At 42.6% G+C, this 17,298-nt stretch overlaps 1 protein-coding gene across 1 annotated transcript in view; it reads left to right on the top strand.

Moving 5' to 3' along the window:
• The window catches only part of CACNA2D3 (calcium voltage-gated channel auxiliary subunit alpha2delta 3), a 1,008,438-nt gene that overhangs the window by 631,322 nt on the left and 359,818 nt on the right, over positions 1 to 17,298 (top strand). The window contains exons 12-13 of the mRNA XM_027835883.1: positions 3,183 to 3,261; positions 15,302 to 15,435. Of these exons, the coding sequence (XP_027691684.1) occupies positions 3,183 to 3,261; positions 15,302 to 15,435 (213 nt within the window). The remainder of the gene's footprint in view (positions 1 to 3,182; positions 3,262 to 15,301; positions 15,436 to 17,298) is intronic.

Genomic DNA, 17,298 nt, shown 5'->3' with positions numbered 1-17,298 from the left:
GAGTCCAAATCTCCCTCCTCTACCATTTATTCTCTGTTTGATTCTGGGCAAGTCTCTCAATCTCTCTATGCCTTACTTTGCTCATTTGAACAATGAGGGAGTTGCATGTGATGGTCACTAAGGTTCTTTTTACTTCCAAAATTCTACAATCCTGGGAATCATTCTTAGACAGTCGGATGGATAGATGAGTGTCCTAGAGGTTGGTAAATCCTGATCAGATATGTCCCTAGTCTTTATTGGATTTTAGAAGGGAATTCAGGTTAACAAAAAGGTCAACACATAGCATTCTCCTCTCCTGGAATGTGTTTGTTCATGGGGTGACAAGGGTTTCTGCTTCATTGTGGATGATCATAAGAAAAAATAAAGCCTACATCTTTCCCTGTTTCTGAATCTATCATAGAATAATCCATTTAGAGATGAAAGGGACCTCAGAGGTTACAGAATTGAGTCCCACTCATTTTATGGGTGAGGCAAATGAGGCCCAGAGAGACTCAGTAAATCTGCTAAGATCACATAGGTAGACAGTGACAGAGGCAGGTTTTGAACCGAGGTCCTTAGACTAATGAGTCCCATTAACCTTGTCCCCATTTCCCAGGGAAAAGATCAGTGGTTTTTCCCTTCCGGGAAAGTTCCCTTTGAGGTAGATGCCTTCTTGGGCCGTACCGTTTTTGGACAATTTCACTTCTCCTCAACTCTTGAGAATTTAAGGAATATAGTGGGCCTCAGCCAAGTAAGAAGGCTGTAGGCCTCTAGAGAAAGCAGCTCCTTGGAGAAGATTGGAGCAGCCCTGAGAAGTGCCTTTCCTAGGGCTCTGAGGGAGATATAACATGCTGCTCCTGAATCCATTCGGACAAGCCAGCAATTTATGACATACCTACTTTGTTTGTGGCGTGGTGATGATTAAACACTGGGGAAACTAGTCAATTAGCTAATCAATCAGCAAACATTATTAAGAATGTTCCATATGTGTGGTAGTCAGTGCTGAGAATACAAAGTCAAGCAAACTAGACCCCTGACCACAAGAGGCTTATATTCTACTGGGGAGAAGAATGGAAGTTCCATACAGCTTCCTGAGTCTCACCGGTAGAGGCTTTATATCCATTAATGTCCATTCTGTTGATGCATTTTGAAAAAATATACCCAGGAATAGTTGATATACGTAATTGGACACGTAATTGGATAGCAGCAGCCTGTCAAAGTATGTGTGGACACGCAGTTTTTAAATCACTGGAATTAGCTTACGCCCCTGATAATTTCAACTTGAAATATAGATTTCTAGGTGATTGAAACCAGCACTTAATTGTTTTATGTTTCTCATGAAAAGAGCTGCTGTGGTACACATTTATTATATATCTCAATCATTTCACATTCATAATCAGATAAGTGACTGTTTAAATTAGGTTTAATTGATTCTGATAATAGTTGCAGGAAGTAGGTTTGCCAGAGAGTCTAAAGGAAAGGCTGAAGAAACCTTCAAGGCACCCATTCCCAGATCACAGAGGTCTGCACCCCCACCCCAGCCCCTGGATTCGGGGGTGCCAGGATTTGTTTCATGGAAGACTGGATTTATGAGAAGGTCTTTCCAGGGATTTTGGAAAACAATTAACAACAGGAGAACTTAGAGCTTGCATAGCCTCACGTACCTTTTAAGAAGCACCAGATTGTTCAAAAATTTCGTTCCTTGATTCAGTTCAATTCAATTCAATTCAATATTAACTAAGTGCCTAGTATATGTTGGATCTTTTACCCTCAGACTTGGGAATGTAAAGATGGAAGCAAAATCAATCCCGTGTTCGGGGAGCTTACATGGGACATGGGGTGGGAAGCGGAGAATATGTTGCACGCAAGTATTTGCAAGTAGTGTAATAAGAATTTACAGATTTGTAAATAAGAATTACCAAATAATATAACTATATTACAAAAGAACACAAGGGAATTTCAGCAGTTTGGATGTGTTACTACTCAGACAGAAACAGAAAGGACTCATCAGCAAAGGTCCTCTGAGTTGTGTCTTCCAGAGAACTAGGGATTCCAAAATGATGGAAAAAGAACTGGATTTAATTATCCCCAAATGGCTGCCATGTCTCACCCAAGTCAGCTGCTTCACAAGTAATTACAGTGCGTGTACAAGGGGAAAGTTGGAAGGGTGTATTCAGCTTAGGCCATCTTTCACAGAGGCAAAAACTCCAGGTATTTAGTACACTTTTGTATTCAAAACTTGTGACCGCAGTCTTAATGAAACAAGTGGTCATAAGGTTTCTTTGGACCAGAGAGATCTAACAATCTCACAAATCCATTACAAATTCAACTCAATTCACAAGCATTTGTTAGTTGACAACTGTGTGCAAGAATATAATGATAGAAAATAAGAAATTCAGAGACATTTTCACTCAATTCAACTTAAGAAGAATTTATTAAGCATCGACCACATACAAGAATATGAAGTAAAAAATAAATAAATAAATAAAAGAAACAAATCCAGAACAAATTCAACTCAGTTCAATTCAATAAATATTAATTATGCATCAACTCTACAAGTCTATATGACAAAAAGAAACAAATTCATAGCAAATTTAACTCAATAGAAGTGAATAAGTATTTATTAGCTCCTTATTGTATACAAAATTTAAAGAGGAGCAAAAGAAACAGTCCTTGCTGGCAGGGATATCGTATTTGCACAGTTAAATTAATTTTAAAAATAGTAATTGGAAGAGAGAGTCATAATAACTAGGCAAATCAGACAAGGCTTTCCGTTGGAAGTGGCCCTGGAGATAAACACAGTCACACATCTCCGTTTCCAACCGGGCCTGTCTAGTCTTCCTGGAATTTTGATCCCTGGCACTTAGCAGAAGGCCTGGCCCAAAGCTGGCAATCAATAACTGCTCATTGAAATGGCTAGACTTTCACAGGAGAGAAATGATTTGGCATCTCCTCTGGCTGGAGTTAGGGCATTGGTACCTCCCCTCCTCCCAATGACAACCATGGCCATATGGCTCCAGAAGAACAAAGGGGCCCATTCGCCCTTCGTTACCAACCAGCCCCACTCCAGATCTCTTAAATATGTCCGTACAGATGTGAAGCATGAAGACATTAATAGGGATCCGAACCACCCGGGGCTGGGCTAGGCCCTGCATATGCCATGCAGCCCCAAGGGAATGTTAATTCATTCTTTCTGCTTTCAGGTCCGCATCTTTACATATCTGATAGGAAGAGAAACTGCATTTGCCGACAACCTCAAATGGATGGCCTGTGCCAACAAAGGTTTGTTTGCCCTCTCTAACCGTGATGTGAGGGTAAGGGAATGTCACGCCAAGCAATGGGAAACTGTTCAATGTTCTAAAACAAGTGGAAATGTTCTTGGAAAAACAAAACAAAACTAAATACTACATTTAAGTGGGTTTTTTAATGTTCTTCCTTAAAGATAACTGACTTGTGAAAAAAAAAAAACAACAACCCTAAAACCTATTGAAATTATCAATAAAAAAATAACCTTTGCAATACATCACAGGTATTTAACTTGGGTGGGGGTGTATCTCAACAGTCATTTTAGAGAAATTCTTCTCTCTTTGGAGATTTTAATCCAGATTCTGCCAGAAACTAGTTATGACACCTAAGCCAAGCTCCTTCTTCTCTATTAGCCACAGTTTCTTCACCTGAAATTGGAGGGGGACAGAATGGATGATGACAAAAGTTCCTTACAATTTTCCAACTTTTTGATTCTATCCCCTGATTATTATTATTATTATTATTTTGTCCACATACTGGCTTGTCTCCCTCTCAAACATCAGAAATGCCATCTGGGTCTAAATAATGAACTTGGCCTTGATTCAGGGATTGAGGTAGGTCATGAAGAGATGAGAGTGGACTGGGGCCCAAATGCTATGTGAGCTGAATGGCCATCTAGCCACAAAATCATTGGAAGACAGCAGTGCCTTTCTCCAAAGGAAGGTTGGATCACTAACTCCCTGTCTGAAGGGTCCCCCCCCCACCTTTTATCTGTGGTCTTGGAAAAAAAAGCAACCCCAAATTTCCCTTCAGTTTTTTGTTGTTGTTTGTGCCACATCCAATTAGGATGCCTCCCATCATCCAGTATCCACTTAGTCGTGGGTTATTGTTTTTACCACTGTCTATGTCCAGCTGATGGAAATTACTGAAATTGAAGTCTTGTCTTAATCAACTAATATTACACCATAATTGGGTTTTAGTCATTGTTTACAAGGAGCCTTTGAAGAAGACTTTTGAAGATGATTTAACCAACAAAGTCCTTTTTAGGGACTGACTTAAAAGTGGAGTCCTTTGGATTTACAAGCCCTGAAAGCAACTCTTCGACAATCCCAGGAGACAATGGAAGGAAGCTGCTGGACTGGACCGTCTGGTGCAAGATGGCCTCCAGCTGCTTCCCTTCCTATACACATCCACAGCATCCATCAGAGGACCATAGCTTGAGAGCTGAAGGGACTTTAGAGGTCACTAAGTTCCATTCCTTAATTTTACAAATGAGGAAATTGAGGACCAGAGAAAGGAAATGATGCCAAATCCTTTGCATTTTCCAGTAGCCCTTGCTACCTCCATCAGCATTGATTATTGCTCTTTTCAGAATTATTATTCTAGACATCTATGTGGTATTTTAGATTTTGCAAATCACTTTACATATATTATCTCATTTGGGTCTTGACAAACATCTCTGGGTCTCAGTTTCTTTATCTATGAAAAGAGAGTGTTGGTCTATATGAGATAATCTCCAAAGCCATTTTCACCTTCAAATCCATGATCTCATGAATAACCCTATAAGCTAAATACTGGTTGGTGATAAATACTAAAGGTAGTATTGTGTCCATTTCACAGATAATATAACTGAAACTGGTTAATGACTTGCCCACGACAAGTAAGAAGCAGGATTTGAGCCTGAGTTTTACTTTATTCTAGTGCCTCCCACCAAATGAGTCCCCCTCATAACCTTCCATGATTATTCTCTTTCTGGTCTGTTTCTGCCTGACTCACCATCATCAGTGAGCTTTCCTTGGCCCTCCTCTCAGTTATAATGCTAGGCATAACCTAACCCCAGGGTCCACCCTAGATCCTTTTCCTCCAAATCTCACCCTTACCCCACCATCCCCTCACTTCTCCTCCTCATTGGTTTCACCTTCTTCATTTCTCTGGTGTTTCTTCTCAGGAATAGAAGCCCATTGTCTGTCTCAGCCCAGACGTGAAGTTACCATCTAAGTAGGAGGTTGTTATTCTCAGTGCCCAAATAAAGATGGGTTAGCGGTGGCGCCAGTGATGGGGCATTTGGACCTGGTAACATCAGTGAGCCAGGACCCATCAATGGCCATTAATTCAATCACTGTTTACAGTCTCAGATTGTTCAAGTTTGGAAAGCAACACAGCATATTTCATCTCAAGTAGGAGGCCGTCCAATGCTCCCCCTTACACACAGCTCAGCTGTGACTTGGCCAAATTCTTGAGCCGAACAGAGCATGGTAACCCAGGAAATCAGACAGGAGCCAGCAGGGACAATACACAGCTTGACTGAAGAACTAGGACAAAGTCTAAGTCTTTTATGGCACAGGAGTTAAGGGAACATGCATGGCGTTGAGGTCAATGACCCCCAAATCAATTTTCCTTGCAGGGATTTTCCCATTGGAAACCTAGAAACCAGCAGGACAGTTTCCAAAGCATTCATCTGACTAGCCTGTGGCTAGCAGAACTCTTGGCTTGGCAAAGGATCTCCGGGAAACGCACACCACCTCACTAGACCTCTCCAAATCTTCTGATCCAATGGCGAAACCATGAGAGCCCAGAGCCACATTTTTTTGTTTCACATTGTTTGCATAAATAGGGCATATCTGAAGGGAGCTTGGCTTTAATGAGGCAAAGCAGCAAACCATTTGAAAAACATTAAAGCATTCCCAACTCTGACTCCCCCGTAGAACCGTTTACTCAATCTACTACTCTCATTTTCTACTGTTGGGTAGGCAAGTGCATTTGACAATCCTAGTGCTGGGAAGTCAGCTCAGATATTTGAAGGTGGGGTGGGGAGAAAAAAAAGTCCCTGTTGGTGTGGGTGCTAATGTGAAAATAGGCAACAATTATTTCTCTAGCTACAGTCACTTTCCATGGAAAATTTGTCAGCTGTAAAAAAAATAAATTACAAATGACCATTATCAAAAGCTGGTTCAATTCTTTCTTAATTGATAAAAGTGACTATTTCTCTTCCTATGGTCATAAGATTATAGATTTAGAGCTGGAAGATATATTAGAAGACAAACAGTCCAATTCCATCATTTTACAGATGAGGAAACTGAGTTACAGGGAAGTTAAGTGACTTGTCTTGGGTCATACAGTTAGGAAGAGTCAGAACAGAATGTGAACTCAGTTCTTTCTGACTCTGCATCCAGCAGTTGATCTATGACCCTGTCTAGCTACTTTCTTCCTTGCTTGAAAGAGGATGGTAGCAATAACTTTCAGTATTCTAAATATGGCCTTCATTCCTCAGCACCATGGGTAAAATGCATCCCTCTTTACATCCAAAAATGACATTTGATCTTATTTGTCATTTCTGAGTGCTGTGTCCCACCCAATCAACGTACATCTCTATTGGCTTCTTCTGTAATAGGAAGAAAAAGCCTTCCACTAGGAATTCTACTCAGACATCAGACTGGATCATCACATCAGGTTTAGAGCTGAAAGCAATCTTAGAAACCATCTAGGCCAACTCTCACTTTATAGATCATGAAACTGAGACCTAGGAGAGTGGGTGACTCACCCAAGATCACAGAGATAGATCTTAGGGGTCTCTGGGCCGTGGCCAAGGTAAAAACACTTCCTTTCTCTGCATTTCTGTTTCCTCTTCTGTGAAATGACCATGCTAAGTTATAGGACTAGAACTGAAAAGAAGCTTAGATGTCCCTGAGTCCAATTGCCCCTCATTTTACAGTTACAGAAATTGAGGCACAGAAAAGATGAGAGACTTTTGCCCAAGGACACACAACACCTCAGGTGGGATCTGAACCCAGGTCCCCTTGACCCCAAGCTCAATTCCCTGGCCATGATGCTGCCTCCTCTTTTGGGGGGCAAAGGTGTACCAAGATGAATCAATTCTTCAGGAGTCACATCTTAGGTCCTCCTAGAGGATGGGTTTGAGTAAATGGGGCTGCCCCAAGAAGATCTGGTTGCCTAGAACTCTTGGGAAATGTGACAGTCATCCATGAACTCCTCTCTCTCCTCTCTATACAAAGGGAAAGGTGAAAAAAAAAAATAGCACAGTACAGATCTCCAATAATTTTATTAATTTCACGAGATCACCCCTTATTAGGGTTGAAGGCAATGTGGCAGAATGGAAAGTGCCAGTCCTGAGTCCTGGATTCAAATCCCAGTTCTGCCACTTACTCTCTGTGTGACCTAGATAAGTCATTTCCCTTTTTGCATCCCAGTGGCCTCAGCTCCAGCCTGAGGGTTTGGTCTGCGGTCCCTTCTGGCTTTAAGGCCGTAGCTCTGAAAAAGGGATCTTAGAGACCATCGATTCGATCTGTTCATTTTTTGTCCCAGAGACAAAGCCCCATCTGGCCTAATATCACTAGTACCCCATTCTCCTGATTCCTAATCCAAGGAGCACTGGATTTGGATTCAGGAAAACCTGAGTCTGAATCCCACTAAAGTCACTTACGGACTGTATGGTCCTGGACAAGTCCCTTCATCTCTCTGTGCCTCAGTTGCCTCATCTGTAAAATGGGGAAAATAATAACCTGTGTTTCACAGGGTCATTCCAAGGAACAAATGAGAGAATGTAATGAATTTTGCAAACCTTAAAACAGTATATAATTGCTAGCTGTTATTATTAGCGGACTGCATTGCCTTGTGGTTAATTTCCTTTTGTTTCTGTTCATTTAAAAAGAAAAGTTAAGTACATAATAAAACACCAGGAAAATTGGGATTTGCATCTAAATGTGATGTTTGGGATGAAACTCCATTAAAGGAGTTGGCCCAGTGTTTATCTGGCCCTGCTCCAAGCCTCAGAGATTCTCCTGGGCAGAGCCCCTCCAGAATACAGGCAGGCATGGTGCCATGGACCAGTTCAACAGCCAAGCTAATTCTCTCTTGTTGTCAGGGTGTTACTTACACTAAGAATCTATGCAAAGATTTATCCCTCTGGGGCTGTGCTAAGGCTCAACTGAGACTGTAGACCATGTAAAGAACTTTGTCAACACAACATTTATTAAGCACCCGCTGCATACACAAAGTGCTGTGCTAGATGCTGGGGGAAATAGCAGGTTTTAACAGGACAAGATTTAGCCTGCCCTTAGGGAACTTCCATTCTATATGGGGATAGAACAGCCCCACTTAGAGAGAAAATGCGATATCATCATATTACCAAAGAAAGGCATTTAGTTCTGCAGCAAAATTCAGTGGGAATAATGACCAGAACAATGTAAATGAACGAGAATGAAACAAAACAAAACAACAACAACACACACACACACACACACACACAAACACAAATACACACGCGATATGCAATGGAATAAAAAAACACTCCTTCCTTTCTTTGGAGAGGTGGGGTGGGGGCTTGTGGGTGTGGAACGCTGCACACACAGACAGACTTGGTCAATGTATTGATTACTTTTATTGATCTACATTTCTCTCCACTTTTTTTTTTGGTACTTTTTGTTTTAAGAAATGAGTGTCTAGTTGGGGGTGAGGGAAAAGGATAGATGTTAAAACAAAGGTGAGGTGAAACCCAAGCATATCAACAAAAAGAAAAAATAGCTAACATGATGTCAGGTCTGAAGGTGAATGAATGGCCTTTTGTACTGGGAATCTAGGAAAGGAGGTGGGGCCTCTTGTTTTTGTTGTTGTTGTTGTTTGTTTTTTTTAGGCAATTGGGTTAAGTGACTTGCCCAGGGTCACGCAGCTAGTAAGTGTTTGGCCTGAGGCCAGATTTGAATTCAGGTCCTTCTGGCTTCAGGGCCGGTGCTGCTGCCACCTAGCTGCCCCTTGGGTTGGGTTTTAAAGAATGAGTAGGAGTTGAAAATGGCTGAGGGGAAGAAAGGAGGCCATGCCAGGTGGAAGGACAGTTTGAGCAAAGGCACCATACTGAATGGACACAGAATATTTCCAGGGAACAGAGAGCCCTGTTTGGTGGAGGATTGGTTGTGTCGAACGTGAATAATAGGAGATAACTCCACAAAGCTGGAGCGATGCTAGGTGGCAGAGGAGGTGGGCTTACCTTGGTAGGAAGCGCCTGGATGATAACTTTTCCAGATCTCTGTATAAGACTGATTATACCTCCAGGGCTAAAACGAAAGGGTGGGGGACAGTAAAAGAATAAAGGTGTAGAGACCTGCCTGGAGGCATTGGCAGTGACCTGGGAAAGGGGTGATGAGAATCTGGAAATGGGGGTGGGGAGACTGGAGGAGCACAGAGAAGCTAGATGTGAGAGAAGTGGCAAAGGCAGGATCAGTGAGACCTGGTGATTGGAAATGAAGAGTGAGAAAGAAGAAAGAGGCACAGATAAAGGGGAATTGGATTAGATTGGAATGGACTAAACTGAATAACTCACGGGGCAATCATGGGAGACTGCGTAAATGGTACTGCCACAGTAAGAAATACTAGAATCAGAAGGATGAACAGCTTTAGGAGGAAAAAGACAATGAGCTCACTTTGTAGCATGTCCAGTTTTCATTGCTTGTTGGAGAGAGAGAGATATACAGAGAGACAGAGAGAGAAACACAGAGAGAGACAGAGAGAGACACAGAGAGAGAGAGACAGAGAGAGAGACAGAGAGAGAGAGAGAGATACACACATACAAACACACAGAGTCTTCTGAGCAATTGGAGATATGACCTGGAGCTCAGAAGAGAAACCAAGCCCAGAGATAAAGACTTGAAATCCATTTGCATGGAAATAGTAGCTGAAGCCATGAGAGTAAATGATGCTGCCAAGGAAGGAGATTGTGAAAAGAGCAGGCAAGAGACCAATGAACCCTTGATATGCCCACACTAATGGGATCGGGAAGAAGACAGAGAAGCAGAGAAAGCAACAGAGAAGGCATGATTAAAGAGATGGGGGGAACCAAGGAATTATAAAAATCCTTTATAGATGCAAGGATGATAGTTCATAGATTTAGAGCTGGACGGAAGCTCAGGTGCAGCTAGGTGGCGCAGTGGATAGAGCACCGGCCCTGGAATCAGGAAGACCTGAGTTCAAATTCAGCCTCAGACATATAACACTCACTAGCTGTGTGACTCTGGGCAAGTCACTTAACCCCAATTGCCTCACCAAAAAAAAAAATTCAATCCAACCCTTTCCTTTTACATGAGAGGAAACTGAGGCACAGAGAAGTAAGAGACTTGCCCAGAGGTCACATAGCTAGTAGGTGTTTGACTCCAAGACCAGTGTTGTGCTATACTGGTTTCCAGGGATAGCTGATGTTATTCAGAGGAAGGTGAATCCGATAAGTTTTTTTTTTCTTTTTAGAGCAGGAGAAAATTCAGTGATATATTGCACTACGTTGTCAGGCATCACTTTATTTCCCAAATAAGCATGCTTAGAGGGTCTACATTTATCCAGCTTAATTTCTACCCTGCTCTGAAGAGAAATATAGCATCTGGAGAGTCAGATCTGTTGGGAGCTCTGCCCATAGAAGCACAACTAAAAGCTGAATATGCCAAAGGTGTTGTACTGTGATGAAATGACCCCATAAGACAACAACCTTCCTTCCTAGCAACCCCCTGCGCATAAGGCTCCATTCTGGATATCTTCAGTTCTCATGGTTCACCACCACACCAAAGTGAATATTCCTTTCCTAAATTGATGTTCAATTGTCCTACTGTTCATGACCCCATTTGGGGTTTTCTTGGCAAAGGTATAGGAGTGGTTTACCATTTCCTTTTCCAGCTCATTTGACGGAGGAGGAAATTGAGGCAAACAAAGTTAAGTGACTTGCCCAGGGTCACACAGGTAGTATCTGAGGCCAGACTTGAACTCAGGAAGATGAGTTTTCCTGACTTCAGGCCCAGTACTCTGTGCACTATGGCGCCACCTAGCTGCCCCTCCTTCCTAAAGAAGGAGCCCCATAAGAAAAGGACTCATAAGAAAAGTGCAGCAACAGAGTTAGAATTCAGTCTGAGGGTCAGACAGAATGGAGATTGCTCTAATAGAAGAAATGCAAATCAATCAAATGAGCAATCAATAAGCACTAGTGCCTATTATGTGGCAGGCAGTGTGCTAAGCACCGGGGGATACAAAAAAAAAAAAAAAGGCAAAAATAGTCCCTGATCTCAGGGAGCCTGTGTTCTTTTTTTTCTCCTATAGAATGAAGTTTATTGAAAGATCTGCTTTGCAACCAATACACAACTTTGAAAAAAAGAACGTGAGCAGAAATCTCAGTAAAACTGGTGAAGCCATTGGTCCTGGCTAGGTGACGCTCAATTAAGTGGAGCCCTTGTTCTAGTGGAAGAGACAGTGTGCAGAGAGTATTATTCAGAAGAGATAGGGTAGAGAGAAGGCAATCCGAGAATCAGAAGGCAGGGAGCCTGGGCCAAGGGCAAGTCCTTTCCTCTCGCTGGGCCTCAGTTTCTGCAGTTTGTGAAATGGGAGAGTTCCACTAGATGGTATCTAGCCCCCCTTTTGGGGGCTAACTTCCTAAGTCTTGGAGTCCAGAGAAATGCATCATTCTCCCCCCCTTTCCCCGCCCCCACTGCTCTCTTGAACATTCCACAGTGATGTTCCTGTCCATTTTCCAGTTCTACACTTTGTAATTGAACTGCAGAAGCATTCTACAGCAAAGACATAGCTGTTTCCAAGGAGGGATCCGTTCCAGATCTGGGGAGGGGCATGGGCATGGGAAAGCAATAGAACGTGGAACTTGGAATAGGAAGACCTGAGCTCGAATCCTGCCTCTGACAGTTTCCCAGCTGTGTGACCCTGGATAAGTCACCTAACTAACCTCTGTAAGCCTCACTCTCCTCATCCGTAAAATGAGAGCGTTGTGCCTTGTGGTCTCTAACACCACTGCCAGCCCCAAATCTCTGTTCCTGTGATCCTATGTGGGAATTGGGCCAGACAACCATTAAAATCCCACGACCACTGTGACGGAACACGGCAGAGTCTCCTTCTTCAAAGCCTGGTTCTCAGAGTTGCTGCGCGGGATGCCAACGCAAGCGTCTCTTTTAGAAATAGCTCGGTATGAATGTTAAGCCAGGGAGGATGAAATATCAGAAACTTGAGAAGGAACCCAATGAGTCCTTCTCCATCTGCTTTCTTCTGTTCTGTAGCTGTAGCCTGAAGTTCAAAGAGGGAGCATTGCTAAGGAAGAAGGTAAATAAATTGGTGTGATAGAGAAAAGTGAGTAGGCCAGTCATAATAGGTGGCTGATTTCAGTATTAATTACTCCTTCTCAATTACCGAGTGATTGCAGGCTTTATTCAAATAGGAGGCATGGAGTGTAAAAGTACTTTTAAGAGGAGACTAAACATTCAGGAGTCACAATTTTTAAAAAAGCATTTAAAATTTATTTCAGCTCTGAGAATAAAAAAAAAAGAAACTAAGGGGAGGGTATAATTGGCTACAACCCTCGGTGACTTCCTATTATCAATCAAACACCGCATGTGTTTGTTCAAACTCACATGACAACCTTACAACGAAGCACCCTTGGGAAGGTCAAGGATCTTAATGGGCTGGGGTTAGCTGATCCGATGGGTTTGTTTGGTGAAGGTCTGCTGCCGTGTGCTGCTTTGGAGTCAGATCTTGGCTAAAATAAATGAAATTACATGTGCCTTTGGCCTGGGGCGCCAGTAGGGAATGAGATTTGGACACTCATCAAGAAACCAAGAAAATAATGAAACCCTGGCTGCCTTGTAACTCCTGGGCTCCTAGAGGGACAAGGCAGTCAGGGGGCTGCATGCATCTTGCCCACTCAGGACACTAATTTGTTGTTGTTAGAGTCATTTTCAGTTACATCTAACACTTCATAACAGCATTTGGGGCTCTCTTGGCAGTAGTTTCCTCCTCTGCTCATTTTACAATGAAGAAACAAAGGCAAACAGGGTTAAGTGACTTGTCCAGGGTCACACAGCTTAGGAGGTATCTGAAGCCAGATTTGAACTCAAGAAGATGGGTCTTCCTAACTCCAGGCCTGGTGCTCTGTGCACTATGGCGCCACCTAGCTGACAGGGCAGTGATGGCTTGCGTCGCCTTCCTTGTGAAGCCTTTCCCAGAAGAGTCTTTCCTATGAGACTACCCTGAACTTATACTGTCCACCTCTTGTTTTTACATAACTGTTTTGCAGGTTGTTTCCCCCACTTAATTTTGAACCCCATGAGAGCAGGAACTATTTGCTTGACTTGATTTTGCCTTTCTTCAGATCCCTAGCACTTAGCACAGGGTACACAGGGCCTGGCTCTTAAGGAGTACTAGCTGACCAAGTCTAATGAACTCTTCACTAACTAAATGTGGAAGATGGAGAAGAGCTAAATGGACCTTGTCATCTCAGTCTTCTCCCAGTGCAGCCAAATACATTTACTCAATATCTCATGGGTGGTAGGCGCAGAAGACACAGAGATGAAGGCAGACTACTGCCTACCCCAGCAAAAGAGTGTGGTGTGGAGGAAGAGCCCTGTGCCTGGAAAGAGGGGATCCAATCATGGAGAGAGAAAGAGACAGAAAAGAGAGAGAGAGAGAGAGAGCAAGTCCAGATTTGTGATTTCATTGCCGTATAGGAAACTTGATTTCAAAAGCCTCTTGCCATGTAAATCTGCCTCTGCTCTGCAACTTATATAACTTGGAGAGTTACCTGGGGAGTAGAGATGTTAAATGAGTTGACCAAGGTCACACAGCCAGTATGTGTCAAAGGCTAGACTTGAACGCAGTTCTTCCTGCCTATGAGGTCAACTCCCTATCTTCTATGTCCTACTGTCACTTACGATGTGGTATGATATGATATGTTCCATAATGAACAAAGCATAAATATAACAGATAGAAGGGTAAAATGGATAAAGACCCAACCTTGGAGTCAAAAGGCCTGGGTTAATGATCCACTTCTGACATATTCTGGCTGTGTGGTCCCAGGCAGGTCAGTTAGGCTTGTAGTCTCCGCTTTTCCTTCATCTATGCATCCATCCACCCATCCATCCATCCATCCATCTATCCATCCACTCATACACTGATTGTTAGCTGAGTTTTGGAGACTGTGTTCCAGATGTAAAGATGTCAAAGGTCAATAAAGTGGGGTCCCTACCCTAGCTTCCAATCTCCACTTGCCTTTAGAAGTAGTGGTCAATAATTTATTTAAGGGTAACCATCATATAAGCAGTGCCCTTTAATGGGAGGTGTTTTGTTCTGTTTTGTTTTCCCAATTGTACGTATTTTGCTGGAAACTAACCTCCAGCAACCCATTGAGGAAATGTGGTGGCAAAGGAGTCTCTGTTCACTGTGATGTCCAGTCAATGCCAGATGCTCATTCCTAGCTCCTTTTTTGGTTGTGCAAAGCCACTAGGATGGGCAAGTCCATCCTTTCAGGGCATCCAGGGTGGGAGAGGCCATGAGCAAGTGATAATACATTTTAATTATTACTCTGCAGAGCTATCATTGCAAAACCAGAAACCACACAACCCATATCTGGTGTGGGATTGGCACACCAAATTCAAACCAGCTGAACTTTGTTTAAAAATGCCCTATGTCTATGACCCTTTGGTTGACACTAGTAATGAAAACACTTCTTCCGTTCTCTCTTCTCCTCTCTGCTCCCCCTTTGGACTATGGGAGGGTAGGAGTTTGGGATGCTCTAAGTCTTTTTTTGAAGTCTTTGAGAGATGCCATGTAGAGCAGGCAAGGGGATTTGAGTCTGGAGAGTCAAACCCTATGCTCAAAAGAGGCAAAGCGGCAAGTGCTTTTTTATCAGAGAGGAAGAGGAAGGCTGATATAGGGAGAAAGAGAGGGAGACAAAAGGTGGGGAGAAGGAAAAGGGGAAAGGAGAGAAAGTAAAGTAAAGAACAGGAAAGGGGGAGGGAAAAGGAGAGAATGAAAGAAGAGAAAAAACTGGAGATTCCATCACACAGAAACCCGTTACCCATCTCCCCAATAGACATGTAAGAAATGGTGAATTCTCTGGGTTCAAACCGAAGTTCTTCCAGTTATCCTTTCAGAATCTCAACGCGTAAATTATTCTCTTTTTCTTCTTTCCAGTTTTGACCTTAACTATGGAATGCATTCAATCTGAGTCAGGCAGACAGAGTAGGCTCATTCTCTTCCCTCACAGGCTCTATCGTCTCTCTAAAGTCTGTTTCCTTGGTCTTTCACTCAGGTTTTTTCACTCAGATCTCCACCTTGGCTGACGTCCAGGAGAATGTCATGGAGTATCTTCATGTGTTGAGCCGGCCTAAGGTCATCAACCAGGAGCATGATGTGGTCTGGACAGAGGCATACATCGACAGCACTGTAAGTGTGTGTGGTCATGTAATGTGTAATGTCATTCTGGGTGTTGAAGATGGGACTGAATTATAAGCCCTCAAGAAGCTGTCATTCTACCTTTGGAGTGACCACTTGATCCCTTTATCATATTGTACTAAAAAATGTTCCAGGCTTATGTGACAAAGTGGATTATGGGAGTCATATGATTGAATGGATTTGATTGATAATTATTTGTCAGGAAGGCCCTCTGACATTAAAGCTGATTCCTGGCATGTTTGTCTTTCTTAATTGGTCTGGTAAGCACCATTAAGAGAATTCTCTTCTTTCTCTTGGGCTCATTTCCTTTCCCTCATTGTTTACAAATGCTATCAGCATCATAATTTTCACCTACTTGGATGCAAAAACAGTTGCTCCCATTCAGAGTGAGGCCTGGTTTGGGTAAAAAACTTCTTATGGCCTTGATTCATTCCTTTAGAATATGACCAGTCCTTAGTTATATGGGTGAATGGGAGCAGGGCATTGACCTAGATGGTCACCCCTTGAAGAGCCAGAGAATAGAGATAGTGTCATTGGCTGAGGTCTGGCATGGTGAGCATTCTACGACCAAATCCCTCATGGAGAGTTCAGAGGACACATCAGCTTTTAAGCAAAGGCTTTGTCATTATTCCAATAATAGAATAATGTCAAAGTATTGTGTATAATGCTGGGGTTGTATGTATATATGTGTGTTTTGTTTTGTACCTATAATGTTTCTGAGCCAAGAGAAACTTCATTTATTGATTCTAGAATATTCAGATAGAACATTCTCATTTGGTTTTTAATTGGGAGTAATAATACCGTGTATTCACTCATTTGTTTTGGACTGGATCCATGATCATTGATGCTGAAGGAAAACAAATATTCACTCTGAGGTATTGTTGATGATCGTATTAAGGCTTTGTTTTTTGTCAACTACTTCTAGCTGTGCAATTTTGTGTAACTCACATCACTTCTCTCGGCCTCAGTTTCTTCATCTGTAAGTCAAGGGGGTCAGATTAGATGACCTTTAATACCCCTTCCAGCTTGAAATCTATGATCCTAAGACACAGAAGTTTAGCAGTGGACCTCAGTTTCTTATGTGACCCTGCTGCCTCAGGGAATCATTTGCTTGTCTTCACCATGTGGTGACATAAAAAGGTACCTTAAGAATCATTTGGGGAAATCAAAAGATCTGGGGCCCTGGGGGTATAGCCTGGGTTTCCTGCTTCTGGAAAACCTCACCTTTCTTTGACCCTAAGAAGGAGATGAGACCAATGATTTAAGTTCATAGGACCATCCATTTGGGGCTAGAAGGAACTTTGGTTAGGGCGTAATCTTCCCTTCATTTTACAGATGAAGACACCAAGTCTGAGAGAGGGTAAGTGGAATGCTTAAGGTCCTAGAGGTTGGAAGTGGGAGAGCCAGGACTGATCCCAGATTGTTATACTCTAAATCCGGTACTCTTTCCATTGTACCAAACTGCCTTCTGGCCTTTGCTTGAAGACCTCTAGTGAGAGGGAACACATCATTCACTCATTTAGCCACTTTTAATAATAAAAAAATAGGTCAATGAATCAACAAGCATGTATTAAGTACTTACCATGTGCCAACCACTGTGCTTAGCACTAGGGATACAAAGAAAGCATTTATTAAGTGTCTACTACAAGCCAGACAATAGGGATACAGAGGGGAAAAAAAAAGCAATGAAATGATCACTGTTTCATGTTCCCTCTAAATCTACTTTTCCCTAGGATTAGAATCCTCAGTCTCTTCAAATGGCCTGATCTGGGGGCCTTTTGCCATTCTGTTCCTCCTCTTCTGAATGATCTTCTGCTATCTGTTTTAGTCAGGAAACTCATTGGTGCCATGACA

This window comes from Vombatus ursinus, unplaced genomic scaffold (genome assembly GCF_900497805.2).
Source record: "Vombatus ursinus unplaced genomic scaffold, bare-nosed wombat genome assembly UNPS02014817.1, whole genome shotgun sequence".
NCBI classification, from domain to species: Eukaryota; Metazoa; Chordata; class Mammalia; order Diprotodontia; family Vombatidae; genus Vombatus; species Vombatus ursinus.
Note: the sequence above shows the minus strand (reverse complement) of the source record. Positions and strands in the feature narration are given on the sequence as shown.